The 18,522-nt window shown below is 42.0% G+C and overlaps 1 protein-coding gene across 4 annotated transcripts in view; it reads right to left on the bottom strand.

Annotated features, from left to right (window-relative positions):
- ssbp4 (single stranded DNA binding protein 4) overlaps positions 1 to 18,522 on the bottom strand; it is a 70,784-nt gene that overhangs the window by 34,904 nt on the left and 17,358 nt on the right. For all 4 annotated transcript variants that reach the window (XM_036520941.1, XM_036520940.1, XM_036520942.1 and 1 more), the window contains exon 4: positions 15,882 to 15,966. In XM_036520941.1, the coding sequence (XP_036376834.1) occupies positions 15,882 to 15,966 (85 nt within the window). The remainder of the gene's footprint in view (positions 1 to 15,881; positions 15,967 to 18,522) is intronic.

Here is an 18,522-nt window from a genome sequence, read left to right as displayed (position 1 = left end):
TTTTTTTCCTCCCTTAAGAAGCCTCTTTCCAAATATGGTGTTGCACAGTGCAGGTTCCTCCGCTTTTGTTCTATCTTTAAACAGACTTAGGCTACACAGCTTTACCCCAAACTGTGGCATAACTCAGATAATCTAAGCAAACGCACAGTTTTTAGCATGAAACTCTTAATTAACCTTAAGCTTTTAATGATGTACTACAAAAGGAGACAAAATTCCAACAGATATGCAAAACATAGTGTATAAAGTCTTAATTTTCCTTTTGTTCAGGTATCTGCACCCATATCAGCTTTGCCAGGAGACAGACATTCACAGTGCACTCAATGCCTCTACGAATGCAGTTTCCCCACTACACCGCTGCATTTTCACACATTAAAACACCTTCACACTGGAGTCTAGAATGAGTAAAAATGTACAGATGAACTCTTAATATCCATATTAAGAGCACAAACAATTGGACACATAGAGCAGGTTTCGTTACAATCATAACGAACCCAATAATAACATCCAGTGAGATCTTCGTGAGAGTCATATTGACTGCAGAAATACAACACCCAAATTACTTTCATTACTGATTTTGCAGTGGGAGACATAAATCTGACAGGGAAACAGACAATACAGGTCAGCAGTGAGACTGGCTACTCTTTAAGGAGTACTATTTATAAATAATGGGCAAGGCTCTCAAGAATGGGTGCAGCTGCCTAAAAAAAAACACACCTCCTTTAACTCAATCATATTTTCAAATAGGTCACCAGCCACGCTGTGTGTATATTTAAAAGTCTGGCAGCTGAACTAAAACAGGCATGTCAAAAATAACATGGTCAACTCTCAGAATATCTGGTAACAAAAGGGAGTGATGGGGGGGGGGCGCAATCCAAAACACCTATATCTATCTGTACAGCAAGAAAAATAATAGCTAGCTTGCAGAATAAGCATACAAATAAATCCAAAGACTGTTTCCATTTTTGGAAATTAGCATTTCATGTTGCCTTTGCCAATTCTGTGCATCAAGAAAAATACAGCGCTTAAAATTTTCTTTCAGAAAAACCAGGTTCTTTTTCTTTTTCTAACTGGTTTTCCTTTCTTCCTATCAAACAGCTCAGTTGGCAATCAATGCTCAAGAACATCTAAGCAACGTGCATTATAATCAGAAGTGTCTTCAGCTGCACCAGCCCTGCTGAATCCTGGGTAGTAAGGGACATGGCCCATCAGGTTTTCTGCTCTCTCAGTGACAAAGAGAACTGAGAGTAATAAAGTTGGTTCAGTTGAGGTCATGCAAATAGTTGAACCAAGTAAGTGCTGGGTTGGAAGAAACCCTTTTTGGCTACAGGTACAGAATTGGACACTCTGAACTAGCCCTAAAAACAGGTTAAATTGTTTAACAGAAAATCTATCAGTCCTCCACTGGCTGTTACTGTTTAATGGTAGTTTACCACATTCTACTTTTCTGAGCTGACTGCCTGGTCTACAGACAACTACCAGCTGATAACCTAATTTTCACTATTCTGCGATGTTTTCAATAATCTATGTAGAAATGATCTTTTTTTAACTCTCCCGGACACACCTCTAACTCGTACGAGACTTGGCCGAGAGACTTGATGAGAATTGGCCACTGACAGCAGTGGAGATGAGAGAGCGCGTCTGAGAAACAGTTTAGAGAGGAGGAATCAATCTAAATATAAAATTATTCATTGCAAATTATTGGTCACATTTCTCAATAATAAAGGCATAGGCCCTCTACTAATAATTATATATAAATAAATCGAATTTTACCAATGCAAAGATGTTACAAACGATGCATCTTGGGTTCATCCCACACACACTTTTTTAATCGGGGCAATATCATTGTGAATTTTATGCCGGTGCACCGATGTGAATCGGTGAATCTTATCATCCCTAGTTTTTGCCACTGTTGTGTTTATATTCCTTGTAAAGCCCTGAACACACAACCATAGACCATCAATGATGGTGCAATAATTATTGCAGAAATTTCAGCACACACATGCTGAAAAACATCAGCAACTCCATATATTTTGCAGCATCTCTGGTGCTTATAAGCAAAAGTAATTGCTCTTGCCAGCACATACAAGCTGTGATTCAATTTCTGGCAGGTCATAAAATTTTCCTCCAAAAATCATGTTCAGTGTCGGGTTTCACAACATGAGGTGATGAGATGGACTGCCAAGAACCAATGAAAAATGCCCTTTCAACAACGTAACGTTCCAACAGCTGCTTCCTGCAGGAAGCTGAGAGAAAGCCAGGAAGAAGATACAATGTCAACAAGACTCACTAACCTAAAAAGAAAGACACTGGACAGAAATAATACTAAGAGCTTGATGAACTCTCTCAAAGTTTTAATTTCACCCTACCATGAAAATCAATAGAGCAACAAGTGCGATCACCTATTCTCCAACTGTTGTCCAGTGGTGATTATGGTGTGGCGAGCTTAACGTACTAATGCAATCGCCATATAATGGCCTAATGGCAAGCCTAATGTCATCACCTAATTGGTGATTCTGAACCAGGGCTGCAAATGGCATTCAAAATAGTTAACACTGAGCATTTACAGAAAGTTGCGACATCACTGGGTATGACTTTGTTTTAATCAAATTTGGGTCTTTCATGCACTACCCAAGCTACAATGTGAGTGAAAGTGGCAAAACATGGAAAACACAACTGGCAATTTTCTGTTACAGAACAGAGAAAGCAAGACGGTATTAAAATCAATTTTGACTGTTTTTCCCGATAGCCAGCTTGCTGTTAGCAAGTAGTCAGGGGCTACTTTTTAAGTAGCTAGCAGCAGCACTGGTTAGTAGTTTAACTCCATGAGAAAGGTGGGGTGGAAAAGGGATGGAAATCTGACGTCTTTTTGTACGTCAAGAAATTGTAATAAAATGTAGTTCATTTTTCAGATGGACTTGTGTCCGCTGTGGCCGTCCACCCACAGGTCAGTGTGGCTAATAGAAATGACCTATTAGTCACTCTTGTGGTTGTGCTTAAGGAGTGTTTGCTACTACATGTATCAGACACTTTCATACACAGCCCTACAGCCAGTTAGGCAGGTTAATTTCATCATCTTAATTTCCATTTCCCATGTTCTTTTTAATTCCATAAAAATGTATCCAATTTTTTTGTTTGGCTTCTAATTTTATAATACACAGAAAAGGACTGAAGAAAATGTCCAGAGAATACGCTCTTAAATTCTCTTTGCACACGGGACCTAGTTGCGCATAAGAAAATAAGTAAATAAATAAATGGATAAATAAATGAAGAGCCATCCACCCCAACAGCAGCAGATCTGTGCTGAGCCTTTTAGCACGGCCTCCTCCCGCCCCCAGACAATATGGAACAGACAGTAATCTGTCCGTGCGCTGAAGGGATTAAAGCAACAAGCACAGCATCCCCCAAACCAGGTCAGCCTGTCAGAGGGGTTGTGTTCCCTCGCTCTCTCTCCCCCTGTGCACTCTTTCCATCTCAACCTCATGCCTTTCAACTGCCAACAAATGAACCAACACTCACTACCTGTAATACTCTAGATGTCCCAAATTGCAATTATCAATGCTTTACATACTCATCATTCAAAATGTCTGGATGTGGCCATTGGGAATAACAGCAGTGTATTTAAGCTTTTTGGTGGCCTGTAACATTATCATTATAGAGCCCACCCTTTTTACACAAACATTACTTGGCAGACAGTTGGTAAAAACTCACAGATGTGTGGGTTTTCTCTCTGCCTGTCCATTTTTACTGTCAATCAAGCAGGGATTGTCTTATTTGATGCAGCAGAGAACATGAGGCAGAAAAATGTGTGTCTAACGATAAAAGAACGTGTTCAGGTGCACCATACCATTTTTAATTTGGCGGGGGGGGGGGGGGGTGTTGAGAACACTACCCCAGGAATGTTTCATTCAGTATTTGAAAAAGAACAGGGTTCAGAACATGTGGATCAATGAGCGGACAGCCTTGATATTTGGGTCACCCCCATGACCTACCCCTCTGCAGAAAAACTGCAGTTGGTCAATGCTTACTACTGACACATCATCCACTGCCGAGACAACTGACATTTCTGTTTGATCACCTTTTAGCCGATACAACAAACCTGTCTGGACAATGCGAGCAGAACTGTCAGTCTTTACTGTAAAATGTAGAGCACTGATCAGAGAACTAAGCTTATGAGCTAGTCCTATAACATCCAGCAAAATAAACTATTCATAATTATGCATTTCTGAACACCTCCTATTTCCACAATTATTGAGATATAATTTTACAGTGAATGATACTGTGCAACCACAGTAAATGAATATTTAATGATGTAAATGAGAGCAATTTATGGTTCTGGAAATGCGTTTCTCTTTTGAAATGCACTCATGGTAATTTTCCAATATCGAAACATAAAAAGTATCAATTTGAACAGACAACCATAACACAAAAGAACCCAGATGTGCACAAAAATATAGAAGCACATAAAAATATCCTGCACTGTTTTAATGTTCAGCTCATTTTATAGGAGTCCTGCATTTTAACACACATCTACATTGGTCAATAGACGCTTTCAGCCCTGTATGAATAGTGTCTTTTACTTCCAACCATTTGTCACCAAGCTAACAGCTATTCTCTGTAAGTCTCAGTCCAGGATACAGACAGTGTGCTTGGAACACAGTGGGCAATTAGAACATAACAGGTACGGAGTCAAGCAGTTTCTATCATTTTATAAGAGCTCAAGTCAACAGCTGTCGCTTTGTGAACTTATAATGTATTACATTACACAGTCATCCCACCCTCACACTAAATATACAGCAAAAAATCTTAAGTGATGGTTATGTGCATTTTTGAAAAGAATTAAAGACTGGATGGCAGCGAGTTATGAACTGAAAACAAATTTTAAGATTCAGAACGCTGATATAAGACTGCCTTTTTTACTATTGGGATGGTGGTTACACACACCTTTGAAATCAGTTTAATGAATTACGCATGTAAAAACAAGTCCTTGACTTTTTCTTTGTTGACATCTGAATGCCATTTCACAACTCTTAAAAAGACTATTCCCACTTGTTATCCAACTAAACTTGTTGAACAATACTGCTCTTTTACTGGGTGTTCCCTTTTAATCAGCTAGAGTTAACCACTGCATACTACTGTATTTTACCTAAGATTACAAGACTAAACATTTTTCCCCATTTTTCTGATTCGTTGGGTCACCTGGTGGGTGCAGAGAGAAAAATGTTTTCCAATTTTTATTGAGGCGTGAACACTAATAATAGCACACTTGTTGTTTTCATTTCATTTTTGGAGCATATAATACATAAAAAATGAAGCTGATCATTGTCCGGACAAAAAAAAAAAAAAAAAAAACCACTTCCTCACACCTCATAGTTTTCCTTTTGTGACATCAATTAAGTACAGATTCCATTTTCTATTCTCTCTCCAAGGCAGAACTGACCCTACAGAATCCTCTCTCTGCTGGGAAACTGAGCAGGCCTGTTACCACTGCATTCACATTCAGACGCCTATCATGTCCGCTATCCTTGCCTTGAGAACATGCAGAGTCTCCGGCACAGTCAGCTTTGAAACAGAAATGCAGGCCCTCAGTGCAGTCTCAGCACAGTCAATGCCCTTCTCCAGCAGCTGAGCACAGGGTTGCCAAGGTACTGAGGGAGCCAGGTGCATGCAGAGCCACAGAGGTAATCACTTGGTCAGAGGGGAGCCATTTCACTTGAAAAAGAAAGCCTGTGGAAGTATATGGTATAAAAATAATAATTACTGTGCATTAAATTCACTGTCTGTAAATATGCCCCAGATAGCAGTAAAGTGACGCATGCGAACCGGAGCAGGGATCTCATCACCACTGCTTCTCTCATCACTCAGACAGACTCCGTGTGTGAACTAGACTGCCTCTGCGTGCATGCGCGCGCGCGCATGTGTGTGTGTGTGTGTGTGTGTGTTTGTGTAAGTGAATGGGGGTTCAGAAAGGAGAAAAAGCCTCTGTGATTGCAAGTTCTTTTATTTTCATTCTGCTATCATTCTAGATTGTATAATGGAAATATTTTGAACATTTTGACAAAGTAAAAAGAAACTTGATCCACAAAAAGAAACCTTTTTTTCCCCCAATCATTCTATATGGGGTCCATCAAAAAACATGGCAATCTCTGCCCTAACAATTTTATAGCACATTCGCACAAATTACTGACTACGGGACAAATGGTTTTAGTAAATCATTTTGGAGCTCAATGACCAGCCACTCGGAATATACAGGTGGTCAAAGGTGACTCACTTGTAGCCCCCTACACCACCTTCTGTTTGGAACAGATAGCGGACCAATTAGATGCTTTTTCTGACCTCAATTATCTCAACACATGTAACCTTGGATATTTTCAAAATTAGATACAGTGCAGTCTCAACATTTGTCTTCAACTCCTAAAGGTAAGACACAGCATAGACTTGAACTTAAAAATGACATAAATGTCCGTGCCATCAATACCAACTATTGAAATCATATATTTGAAATTGTGAGCCATGTTAAAATGCATAATATGGACACCACCTCCCACTTCACTAACTTTTAGAATCGGGTACTGCGCATTACCATATACATAACTATCGTTAACACTACAAATCCCACAGTGCACCAGACGAGCAAGTGCCCAACAGAGGACAGGCACATCTCCCTGGTGTCATCTGAGCGACTCACAGGCACTTGAAGGAGTTGCAGAGTGTTGAGAACAAAAAGGGAGACCTAGCCTACCAAAAGCTACCCTATCTTAGCAGAACAGAGCAAACTGTGCTCTGCTGCTACTGGCTCCTGGTCATTGTAAGAGAGGAAACAGTTCAGACACAATGCTAGGTCAGAGCGGTAGGACTCAGGTAGGTCTCCTGCATAGAACATGTAACCTAGCTGGCTGAGATACAAAGGAGGGCCAAACATCACATTATATTTATTTTTATTTATTAATATTTATTCATTATTCATCATTTATAATTATATAGATCTACAAAGGACTCAGTAATCGACAAAAAGCTTGGAGGTCTGTATGTCACTATGCTTAGAAGCCATATTCACACATTTTATAGCTCGTTGACTATATATATATATATATATATATATATATATATATGTATTGAACACACACGTTTTGTGTATTGCTGGGGAATCCACCCCTCCTTTCCCATTTCCTTGGTCATATTCTTAAATTGATTGTTGGCTTTAAAATGGAACATACAACTTTAACTGGAATTGAAAACAGAAGCTCTTACATTCAAAGCCCACCAAGAATACCGGATTACACAAACAGTGGCATACAATTTACGCACATTCATTGAGTACCCACCATACTGACGATACAAAATTGCATTCGTGGGGGTACTGCTATTTTAAAATATAATTGTTAGTCCCTCAAAATTACTTAATAACATGATACAGCAGGGCTCCACAAGACCCTTTTTCCGTAGGAGCAAAAGCTTTTACGTGGAAAGATGACAGGGCTTGCACACTATACTAAGACCAACTTTGAAATCACTGCTTTGTGGGCTTTGCTGACGTTTCGATCTTGCCTGGGGCTTGTTATCTGACACAAAGACATTGTTTATCATTATAAAAGCGCAACAGGATTCCAGTCTGAAACTGGGAATTTCAGAAAAGATGCAGTAGCTGTAAAAGTGGCTACATTTACAGAAGACTGAGGACACTGATAAAGTATATCCTTTTGCTTTATTTTTGGTCACGTCTTCCGGCTGCACTTCTGAACAGTGGGAAAACATATTTGACTTTTCTTTTAAAAGTAAGATCTTAAAAATAGAGGTATAAATCACAGAGAGCCATTGAGCCCTATGCACAAAAATGTCTACCCCAACACCCTCCACAATCCAAGGGTATATCTGAGAAAATGTCTGACGAGTAACCTTTGATATTTGGTGTAATTTCATGTCAAGGTACTTTCGTGGCCATTCGTGAAAGGGATGGGAATTTTGAAGGGCAACTGATTTTCATGCTTAAATGACCAGACTGGCATACTGAGTAATCTGATCAACAGTAAAATACCACTATTCAGCTTCTCAACGATATTAATCAGTTATGAGTTTTAAATGACCACTTTTAATTCAAGGCCTCTGCACACAGAAATGAGCCCCTTGTGTTCCATATTTTCATGCTTTCCTCCAACATCCTTAAAAGAACTGTAGAATATCAAGTAATTGCTTGACTAAATGCAAAAACGATTATGGCCTCTGTAGTTGACGTAATGTCTAATGCAACGGCGAGGTAGCTAGCAAAAAACCAATGAGCTAAAGTTACCAATCTGGCCAACTATTAGTAGCTAGCCAGCATTAGCTAGCTACATGCTATAGATTAGGCCACAATGTAGAAAACCTCATGAAATATTTTTTTTTCCTCAACATACCTTTTATCAAATATATTTCATTATAAGTATAAAAACAGGTATGACAAGAAACAGTAGAACATCATAATTATAACATATTTTTACAGTCATAATGAAAATATTAAATTGGATTACATCCATTTTATGCGAGTTGATTCAGACAGCATCCATCAGTACATGTGCCGTACTGGAATTGTGATACAGAATAGTCTGAACAGTGCATTCAAATCTACTCCTGACTTGTAACAAGGGTGTAGTTTGCAATATCCAAAAAAATTCCCAGGTCAAGCTGAGGTCAGAGATGTTTTTGTTTTCCTTTTAGTTCAAAAAGCAAAACCACCACAGTGGTGGGTTTGATATTCAAGACAAGGTATGAGGACATGTCAATCTCACAGGTCCCATGGGAGAAACCTAATCCACCTGAATTTCCTGAATTGGTGGTCATTCACAAACTAAGCTCTCACTGCAATCATTTCTCCCATGAGCATTATACACAAAGAGAATTTCTATGGAAATTCAAAAAGTGTAAGTAAAAATAGCATCAAGTCTTTTATTATGACCCATCAATAACACAAATCAAATCCGATTAACAAAAACACTTATTTTGCAAAATCTTGCAAGCATACTTTTTGTCTTTTAGAAAAGTGATAAAGTTTACTTTAGTACGCTCCACTTGCAAATACCACTCAGTAACAGTTCTCGTCTTTCACTCTGACTGCCAGCACATCAGTGTGATGTGAAACTGAGGACTGTAGAACATCTCAGCCATTCATTTGCAGACAATGTTTGTCTCAGCACTTGATTCAATGAGATTTAATAAGCAGAATGTTCAAAACACACACACACACACACACACACACAAACACACACACACACACGTGCATGGACACACGCACGCACACACGCACACACACACACACACAAGCTGGTTTATTTTCATTGCAGGTTTGGGTGCCCAGCTGGTACTTGAAACCGGTATACTGGCAACCCTTCCCTGACGGAGCCCAGCCAAGGCAGTACTACAGCACCAGACATGCTCAGTGCCAAGAGCACAGCCTGCCAGGACTGCCTGCCAGCAGTGCCCAGGCCCACTGCCCCCGCTCCCGTGTAGGAGGGGGAGAGCGAGCAAGCAAGCAGGAGAAAGACAGAGGGAGAGAGGGATAGAGATGCAGGCAAAAAGACAGAAGGGAAATAAAAATAACAGAAACCCCCTTTACAGCACCTAGATCACGTACCACTCGATTGCCACCATGCTCTTCTGCATTCCACACACACACACACACACACACACACACACACACACACACACACACACAAAACCACCTCTACTCTACACCTGCACACGTGTAAAGTCCTACATTGCACACCTGTTTGGGGTTTGATGTATAACCCTCCAAAGTCAACTGGGACCTGCAAATCTTTGCATTAGCATTATCATTTTTAATACATTAGACAGACTGACAAAATACAAAATTAAATTATTTTAGTACTCAGTACTCCAGAACGATATATGCGTAGACAACTGCAGCTCTTTTTGTGCAAGATAAAAAGTACAGTTCTCCATTCTCATTTCCAATTATATAAAAAAAAACCTTCTCCTTTTAAGGTCCATGGAAAACTTTGTGTGTGTGGTGTGGGTCTTCGGTCTGCTGTCTGGGCTTTAGGGTGTGCGTGTCCCAGTATCTGGACACCCTCATCACAGTCAGCAGCTAGTCTCCACATGCCTCCAACTCACTTCATTCATTTCTGTGTTCTTGAGACAAGGGAGGAGTGCACTGTAATGAGTAGCGGGACGGTACTGAGCATTCAGAAAGTTTAAGGTTTCCCAAAAGCAGATGCAGCAGCATTATGTGTGTAATGGCAGTAATTTATGCCAATTTCTGCAGGCAGGGTATTTTTTTCCACAATGATTTCTGTACGTAGTTGGAGCATCTCCAGCTCTGGACTTCAAAGTAGTGCACGAATTTAGATCAAACAGTGCTGGCGGGAGAAGGCTTGTAATTGTGGGCTCCAGACAGGAGGGCAGGCTACACTTACCCCCCTGACAGACTGCAGGACAAGGACACCCCTCAGTATGACAAGCCTGTCCCCTCCATTCTCCCTCGCACTGCACGCTGACTGTGACGGGCTTCACTTCATTATTATACTTTTCACTGTCATCTGTTACAATGTGCTTTTTTTTAATAAAATCTGACATGGATTTCCTGTTGAAAGGGGGCTCACTAGAGGAGTCAAAACTAAGCCTGCAAAAACAATGTTTAAAAGGATGAAGCAAAACAGAATGTTTCATTTTAAGCTTTTATCACAGCTCCTAATAAACAGCTAATAAATAATAACTTCCTCTGCTGGCAGCTCATTAAGAGCCACAAGAGAACTATGTGTCTATGTGTACATATGTGACCAGGTTGGAGCCGTGGGGAAAAAGAAGAGAAGGGTCAGGGCTCATCTGTCCTCCTCACAACATTCACAAAGAGCGCTCATTGCCACCGGTCTGCCAGAAACGCAGGCTCTGCTCAGAGTCACAGGATCCTCTCAGAAATGCACCTTTACAATTTTTTAAAGCCACTTCATTTTAGGAATCTCAGGAATTTGTGTTTCTGGGGAGACGTTGTGTGCCCTCACTGGAAACTGGCCAACACAAATGTACAAGCAGGCACAGGCAAAAGCTCCCATACATGCAAGGTAACACCTCAGAAGGCCTGCTACAAACACCCTTCTGACCTCCAACAATCTGGAAACCCTTACCACCCCTGCGCTCCTTCACAGGAACCAGGATCAAATATTACCAAGTCTGCCACTGCTGAGCATGCCCAGAACAAGCCTCTATGGATGCAAATAACAAGCACACGGGAAACTTAACCCTGTCACTTCCAGATCACGCAACATACACCTCCACAGAAATGATTCCACATTCCTCCGTCACAGATGGAGAACGTCTGTTCAAATGTGAACATCAGCCTGCCAAGGAGAGGGATCAAAAGGACATTAAGTGTACCAAAGAAGCTTATGTGGTGTTTTCTGCATTTGAAAATAACTGTTTCACAGCAAGTGCAAAAATGACAGAATAGAACAGAATGAGGGAGAAAGAAATGGAGAGCATCAAACTATAGTTTGTGTGCATATGCGCGTGTGTGTGTGTGTGTGTCAGCTCTGAGGTTTTGCTTTCAGAATGCCTTGTCTCTATCTCCTCTTCTCTTTCCTTCCATCCATCCATCCATTTTTTTCCTCCCTTCATTATTATTATTCCTGCGTGTCGTCATCCCGCCCCCGCTTCTCTCCTTCCCCGGAGCAAGCGGGCACCACTGGCAGAGAGCCAGATTACCCAATCAATCTCCTTCCAGAGAAAGGGAGGGGGAGAGCAAGAGAGAGAGAGAGAGAGAGGAAGAGGACAGAGAGACAGGGAGGGGAGGGGGGGAAAAAGAGAGAGAGAGAGAGAGAGTGAGAGAGAGAGAGAGCACAAGTGGAGGGAGAATAGACAGAGGAAGAGAAAGGGCAGGTGCAAGAGAGGGGGAGAGAGAAGAGGATAGGCAGAGGCACAGTGGGAGGGTTTATGAAAATGAGAGCAAGAGAGAGAGAAAGAAAAAGAGGGACAGAGGGAGAGTGAGGGGTCCAAGCAGGGAAGGTTCAGTCTCTAAAGGAGTAGTAAATGATGTCTGAGGGGGGAAAAAAAATGGCAGATGGAGAGAGACACAAAAAGAGGAGCCACAAGCCCAAGGCCGTGTTTCACAAAATCCTATACTCCCCTGCCAACTAAGGCGTTCTGCAGATGAACAAGAACAACATCCTCAACAATGACGACAATGGCCTCTCCCATTCATCCACCTGCACACAGTGCTCTGGACACTCCTGTAGCTCCTACGGACACACTGCGCTGCTAGTGGCCCTGTCCCTCATTACAGACCCTGGCCTCTCTCCACCTCACCGTATGCCCTTCACGGTAGCAATGGAGCTACCAATCAGAGTCTCAAAAAACTTCAGTATATACCTGGCATCTTAAACCAATGAACAGGCTAATAAAGCCTAATAAAGCCTAAAAAACACTTAGTATCTTCAAGATAGATAGACAGATAGTAAGTAATTACTTAGAGTAATTTGTGTCTAAGTATCTTCTGATTCAATTTCAAAATCTGATTGACAACAGGCTCCTAACACCATACTGACTTGTAACGAAGTGGTGAATTGTATTGCTCCCGTGTTCCACTATGAGTGTTAAAAAAAAAAAATGTTATTCTTTCTATTGCGGTGAACAGCCCACCATCACTTTTTGTACAGAGAAGCAGCTCTGCATAGCTGGAAGCCTGGATGACCCCTTCATGATAGCCCATAGCTGTATCACTGCCCAGTGCAGGATGCTAACTGCTTTAAACAGCAGGCAATGATGTCACAGTGACGAGGTCTGAAGCTGCACGGGGTCATGCCCTGTGGCCTATACAGAAAGGCCTGATGCCAGGGGATGGCCAGCTGCCCAGCCTCCTTTGTGCTTGCTGTTCTCTTCCTGTCTTTACATTACATTGTTCTCAGCATATGTAATATGAGACTGTGTACATTCATGCATGGCCACCCATCCTTCTTAAGATCTGTAACAGTCCTGCATCACAACATAATTTTATCCTTTGTCCATTTAGTTATAAATTTTGATGCTTATTTATGAAGAAATCATTGAAAGTTATTATTTAAATTAATATCAGAGTAAAGGGATTCAAGAAAAAAAGGGCAAAGCTGCAACACGATGCCAACACAATTAAACTGTAAATGTAAACTGCATCAAGAGATGCGTTGTCGTCAGTCGTACAGTGCTGATCACAATGTTTCATACAGTGGATATACAGTGGATTGTGCACTTGATGGTTGGTGCTTGCGGCTCACTAACTGCTGTTGGAACAACAGCGAGGAGGGAGGAGCATCTGAACATCCAGAGGTGCGGAGTCCTCCAGTTCCGGGAGTCTTGCCAGGGCTGCAATCCCACAAAATCCACGGATTAGCCCTGAACCATTCCCCAGATTTGAGGATTAACACGTTATATTCCATTATCTCCCCAAAACTGGAGGTCCTACAGTGTCTCAGTTCAACAGGGGCAAGGTGGGGGGGGTGGGGGTTCAAGACAAACTCACATTCCAGCACTTCGAGCCAGACCATTCCGTTTTTGCAGATCCCTGAATAATCACCTCACACTGAAATAATGCTGCCATCTGATACTGAACCAGGACAATCAGGAAGTACTCCAACCACCTGCTGGAAGCCAAGAGGACAAACCCAACTCTTACACTCTATTTAAGGAGCCACTAACTCAAGGGACTCTGATTGTTTTCTCCTTCTGAGCCACTGAGACACGTGGGAATAGGCCTGTTATCAGCAGAGCCAAGACAGCGACTTGATCAGGCTGCTGGTCCACAGGGATCCCAGTGCTGAAGTTAATCAGAGTGAGACGGGCCTGGACCGGCCCAGGGGAACTCCACAAACCACCCTCCCCCTGCAGTGATCCACAACCATCCCGAGCTGAGAGCATTCAAACATGAGTCCTCTGTACACCACCCAAAACAAATGTGTAAACTCATTGCCTCCTTGCACTCCTGGAGCAAAAACTAAGAGGATCTAAGGTGTCAGCAAAAACAGAGACATGACACTGTCCACTGAACATCCCAGGTGGTTACCGTTTTGAGTACTCAAAGAAACACATGAACAAATGCAAAATATTCCAGTCACAGTATCCATCAACCCAGTAATGTGCTGCCTGATGAGCTACTCAGATTCTACTTGGTGAAATGACCACTTCACAGTTTATTCATTGCAAATGATTTTGGCTTTCAGCTACAGGCGCACATCAATGCCTCGACCTGGTGACGCCGGGTACACCATGACCCTGTGAACCTCCAACAAGGTTAAAGGTCAAGGGAAGCAGGTCATTAATCCTTGGACTAGAACTTAAAGGGGAAGGATATCCAAACGCCATGCCCATCTCCCAGCTTCAGAGAGCACCAAAGATGAAGGGAGTGCCTTTTAATACATAGTGGGTGGGAATGCACATTAGGGGCCTGAAGGCTTGTACACTGAGCAGAAGTCAGAGTGAAAGCACCGCGGCTGTGTATGGGCCAGCAGTTAGGAGACGTTAGAAACTCAGGCGTATGGGATAGAGGAGAAGTTAGAGACTTCAAAGCTGCAGATTCAGATCTCAGGTATGATTATACTGGTATTTGCAACCTTTACACAGACTGAACCTTGTCAGAATAGAACAGAATAATACAAATCATAAGATAAACTAACAAAACAAAAACTGAGTTCAAACTACTGTACATCTGTTGAGTTGCAGAAAACATGGCTGTTGACAGACTTAATAAATTTAACCTCACAACAGGAGCATGCACCATTTAGCTTTTTGAAGCTCTGTTTATATGTACACTAATATTGTATTTAAATATTCACTCACATTTATGTTATGATGACAATGTGATATTTTAATTTTGCTATCTTACTGGCTTCATATTCTTCTGTTTATTAAAACGCGTTAAAACATCTTCACAGTCCTTTTGTTTGACAAAGTTTAAGTCTCAATTTTAATATTTTGACATTATGGAACAAGAAACTAGCTAAAATATCCTAACCACCTTAAACATGTGAAAAGCTCTAATCAGAAGCTTTTGCATGACCACAGAGCAGAAGATTTGGGCAGAAGTGAAACTGTCAGATGGGTTCAACAAATATGCTGAGGCAGTTGTTTGTGAATATGCCAAAGTCCAAAAGAAGAGGATTTCTTGACTTCTTGTGCATATGAAAGGCAAGTAACCTCTTTCTGTTGTGTGAATATTAATTCAGACATCCGTTCACCTGAAGGATCGCAGCTCTGCAAGCATATCAATGCCATCAGCAGTGGACACCCAGTTTCTCTGCAGAAGAGAAGATCAGGTATGACCCCTGGCTACCCCCCAACAACCCCGGACTGTTCCTAATCCCCCACAACTGTTCATCCAGATGCTTTATGAAGGCAGGCTTTTGTGGAGGCCAGGAGGGCGCAAATGAAAACGCCATGCTGCACTCTGACATTTCACCTCTAACAGGCAGTTTAGGTACGGCTCGGGGGTCAAAGGTTGCGGCGAGGAAGTGAACACGGCAGCCAAGCGACCTCTGTCTGGTGTTGGATCCATTAAGCTGGAGACAATGGAAGGACTGGTTCACGCCCAGGAAAACATAGGGAAAGGACCGAGGTAGGCCAAAACAGAAACAGCAGCAAGAAGTCTTAATGGAGCAAATGACGCAAACACCTCCACCTCACTACAGCCAGGGGGGTAAGCTGAGAGCTTTGAGACAGAAATGACAATACACCACAATTTTGCTTGTTTAGCAACATATAGGGGTAAAATTCTCAAAAATGAAGTCAAAGGAGAAATGGGCAGTCAGCAGAGCACTAATCCTACAGAGAAATGTGAAACTTAGACTCCAGCTGGACCACAGTTGTGGCTCATCTTTGCTCACTTGCTTTACCAACATCAGCAATTGATGGTAAAGACTGCCACTCACGTAATCGTGGAAAGCCTTGGCCTCGCTGGAATGTTCGCATGTCTCCCGCCTGTCCGGAGCAGCACAGTACAGATCCCAGAATACACTGCAGCAGGAAGAGAAGAAGAGTTATCAATATGGTATCAATAAATAAAAAAATAAATCACTTACACAAGCAAATACGCATTACTTTATATATGCTCATACTTTCATTCATTCTAATGTCAGAACACAAGCTGGAACAGAGTGACAAATATTACCAATGATAAAAAATGCACCCCAAAATCCAAGTACTTCTACAAACTAACCATAAAGGCCAATTGGCTGGGTCAGTCCCAGATGCCAGTGTGATTTTGTGTTTAAAGGGCTTATAACCCTGTGACCCTAAGGCTGCAGGTGTGACTCACAGACTGGGTACTGCCACTTCACCCAGGAATCTGGTAATTAACTTGAATAACACAAATGTCACCCTGAAGAATGTCATTCAAGCAAAAAATAATAATAAATAAAACAATAAATAATAAAAAATTATAATTTATCCAGCAGGGATCAAGGGTGACTTTCCATTCCACCTCCCATTCCACTTGGCAAGACCTGTAGGTTACTGATCAAAGTAAGAGATTTGTTCAATTAAGGCAAATCTAGTCCTCAAGGGCTGTAGGGGGCAAAAGGTTCTATTCCATGGTCTCTTAATCACTTCATTGAAATTAAGTATCTGTTTAACTGGTTCAAATTAAATAGTTCCCAGTGTTCAGATATTGATTTAATGGATACCCCATAAAAGCTGCTGACTGACGCTTGACAGAACTGGGGTGAGTCTCCAACCAAAGTCACATTTTAAATTTTATACATTTATTTTTGCTGATGCAACTAAATGTGACTTCTAACAAGGAGCCCAACAGCTAGCACTCAGTTTAACAGATGACAAAAAGTACCGAAATCACTGGCCTGTCTTGTCATTGAAGATGGGCCGAAGACGCGTGAATATTTACGGAAATCTCTGTAGCTTACAGTGAGTCTTACAATCTGTTTTGTAGTGTCGGCTGGAGCAGCCACATTCAGAACTAAAACCTTTCAGTTCAACGCAGCAAGGAGAAGGCTCCTCCAACGGTTTAAGCTCCTCAGAGCACAGGGCTGGAGTCTGCCTCTGCTCTGAGGGATGTGAGGGGGGACAGAGACAGACAGAGGGAGCCACAGAGGTACAGAACAGGAGGAGGCAAAACAGAGGAAGGAAAAGGGGGCCAAATGAGAGAGGGGCTGTGTTGAAGACAGGAGAAAGAGAGAGAGAGAGAAAAGAAACGGGTGGTAGATTACCAGGGAGGGAGAGTGAAACAGGAACATCGAGTCGGCTCTGTGCCCCTCTGAGTTGCTGTATAATAAAACCGGGCTGCATTATCATATCTATCAGCTGCCGTTAAAGAGATTGCAGCTTTGTCGGGGCCGCGCCGGAGGGAGATGGCGGGACCATCTCAAATCCAATCAGCTCGCTGGAAAATGAAATGAGACGCAGGTTGCAGTTTGTTACTGAAAAGCAACAAACCGAGCGCGGATCAAGGTGGGGAGGAGGGTGATCTCACCATCATGTCCCTTTCCATACGAGGTGGGACATAAGACCTCCTTGGTGTATCCATTCAGCTTCTTTCAGACACAGGCCTCCATACTGAGGCAGAGAAGTAGGCTAAATAGGTTTTTGTTATTTTAACTTCAGACTGAGAAAAGGCTGGGGAGAAGGAAGCGACTGCTGGGTGACTCGCCTACCTGAGACCACTTTCAGCTGTACCTGGCTGCCTCCATTTACACTTGAGACACACCTGACTATGGCAAAAAAGAACATGCCAGCCTTGTGACAGCTGACTGGTATTCTGTCAATTCGTATCAATTACTTTTTATTTAGCTGACTAGCAAACCGACTGAAACTTTGGTGTACAATGGTGTGCACAATGCAGACATTTACTACAGAAAATGATTCAGTGAATTCAGCAAGACAAAATTACAGGAGTGGATGACATACAGCACTAGACTACCATTGTTGGTAAAATGTAGAACATGACAACATAACCATTTCTATGCTTCATCAAGAAGTGACACTTCTCTTACAGTAGGCTAATTCAAAGACCAGGGGCAAAGGATTGTTAACCTACGTAAACTGGAAGCAGGATTGGACTGAAGTTCAAAAATGTACTGAACTGACACAGCTCAGCTCAGGTAAAGCCGAGCAAGGCCAATGGAAATAATGCTGAATTCAGAATAGCACAACATGCTCTGTTGACATGTGCTGTTATCCTGTACATCCTTGGAATACATTCTCTCTTACGTGTGGTGTGCTACATGTTAACAGGGGAGAAGGACAAGGCACAGGCAGTCTTGGGGTGTGAAGAAAAGCTAAGAGCACATGTGTGCTCCCTCATTAGAATGCTTGGAAAAAAAAAAAAGACAATACAACAGCCACACGCATGCATCCATGCATATATGCATGCACGCATGTACACACACGCACACCCCCACCCACAGACACAAGACTAGGAATCCGCCGCTTTCACAAAATACTGATAGTCAAGATAAACACTGCAATTAGTTAAAACATAATATCTGGGGTATCACATGCGAAGCCACACGGTAGGCAGCGTAAACTCAGCCAGATGTGGTGTGACAAGGATCAGCT

This window comes from Megalops cyprinoides, chromosome 2 (genome assembly GCF_013368585.1).
Source record: "Megalops cyprinoides isolate fMegCyp1 chromosome 2, fMegCyp1.pri, whole genome shotgun sequence".
NCBI lineage: Eukaryota > Metazoa > Chordata > Actinopteri > Elopiformes > Megalopidae > Megalops > Megalops cyprinoides.
Note: the sequence above shows the minus strand (reverse complement) of the source record. Positions and strands in the feature narration are given on the sequence as shown.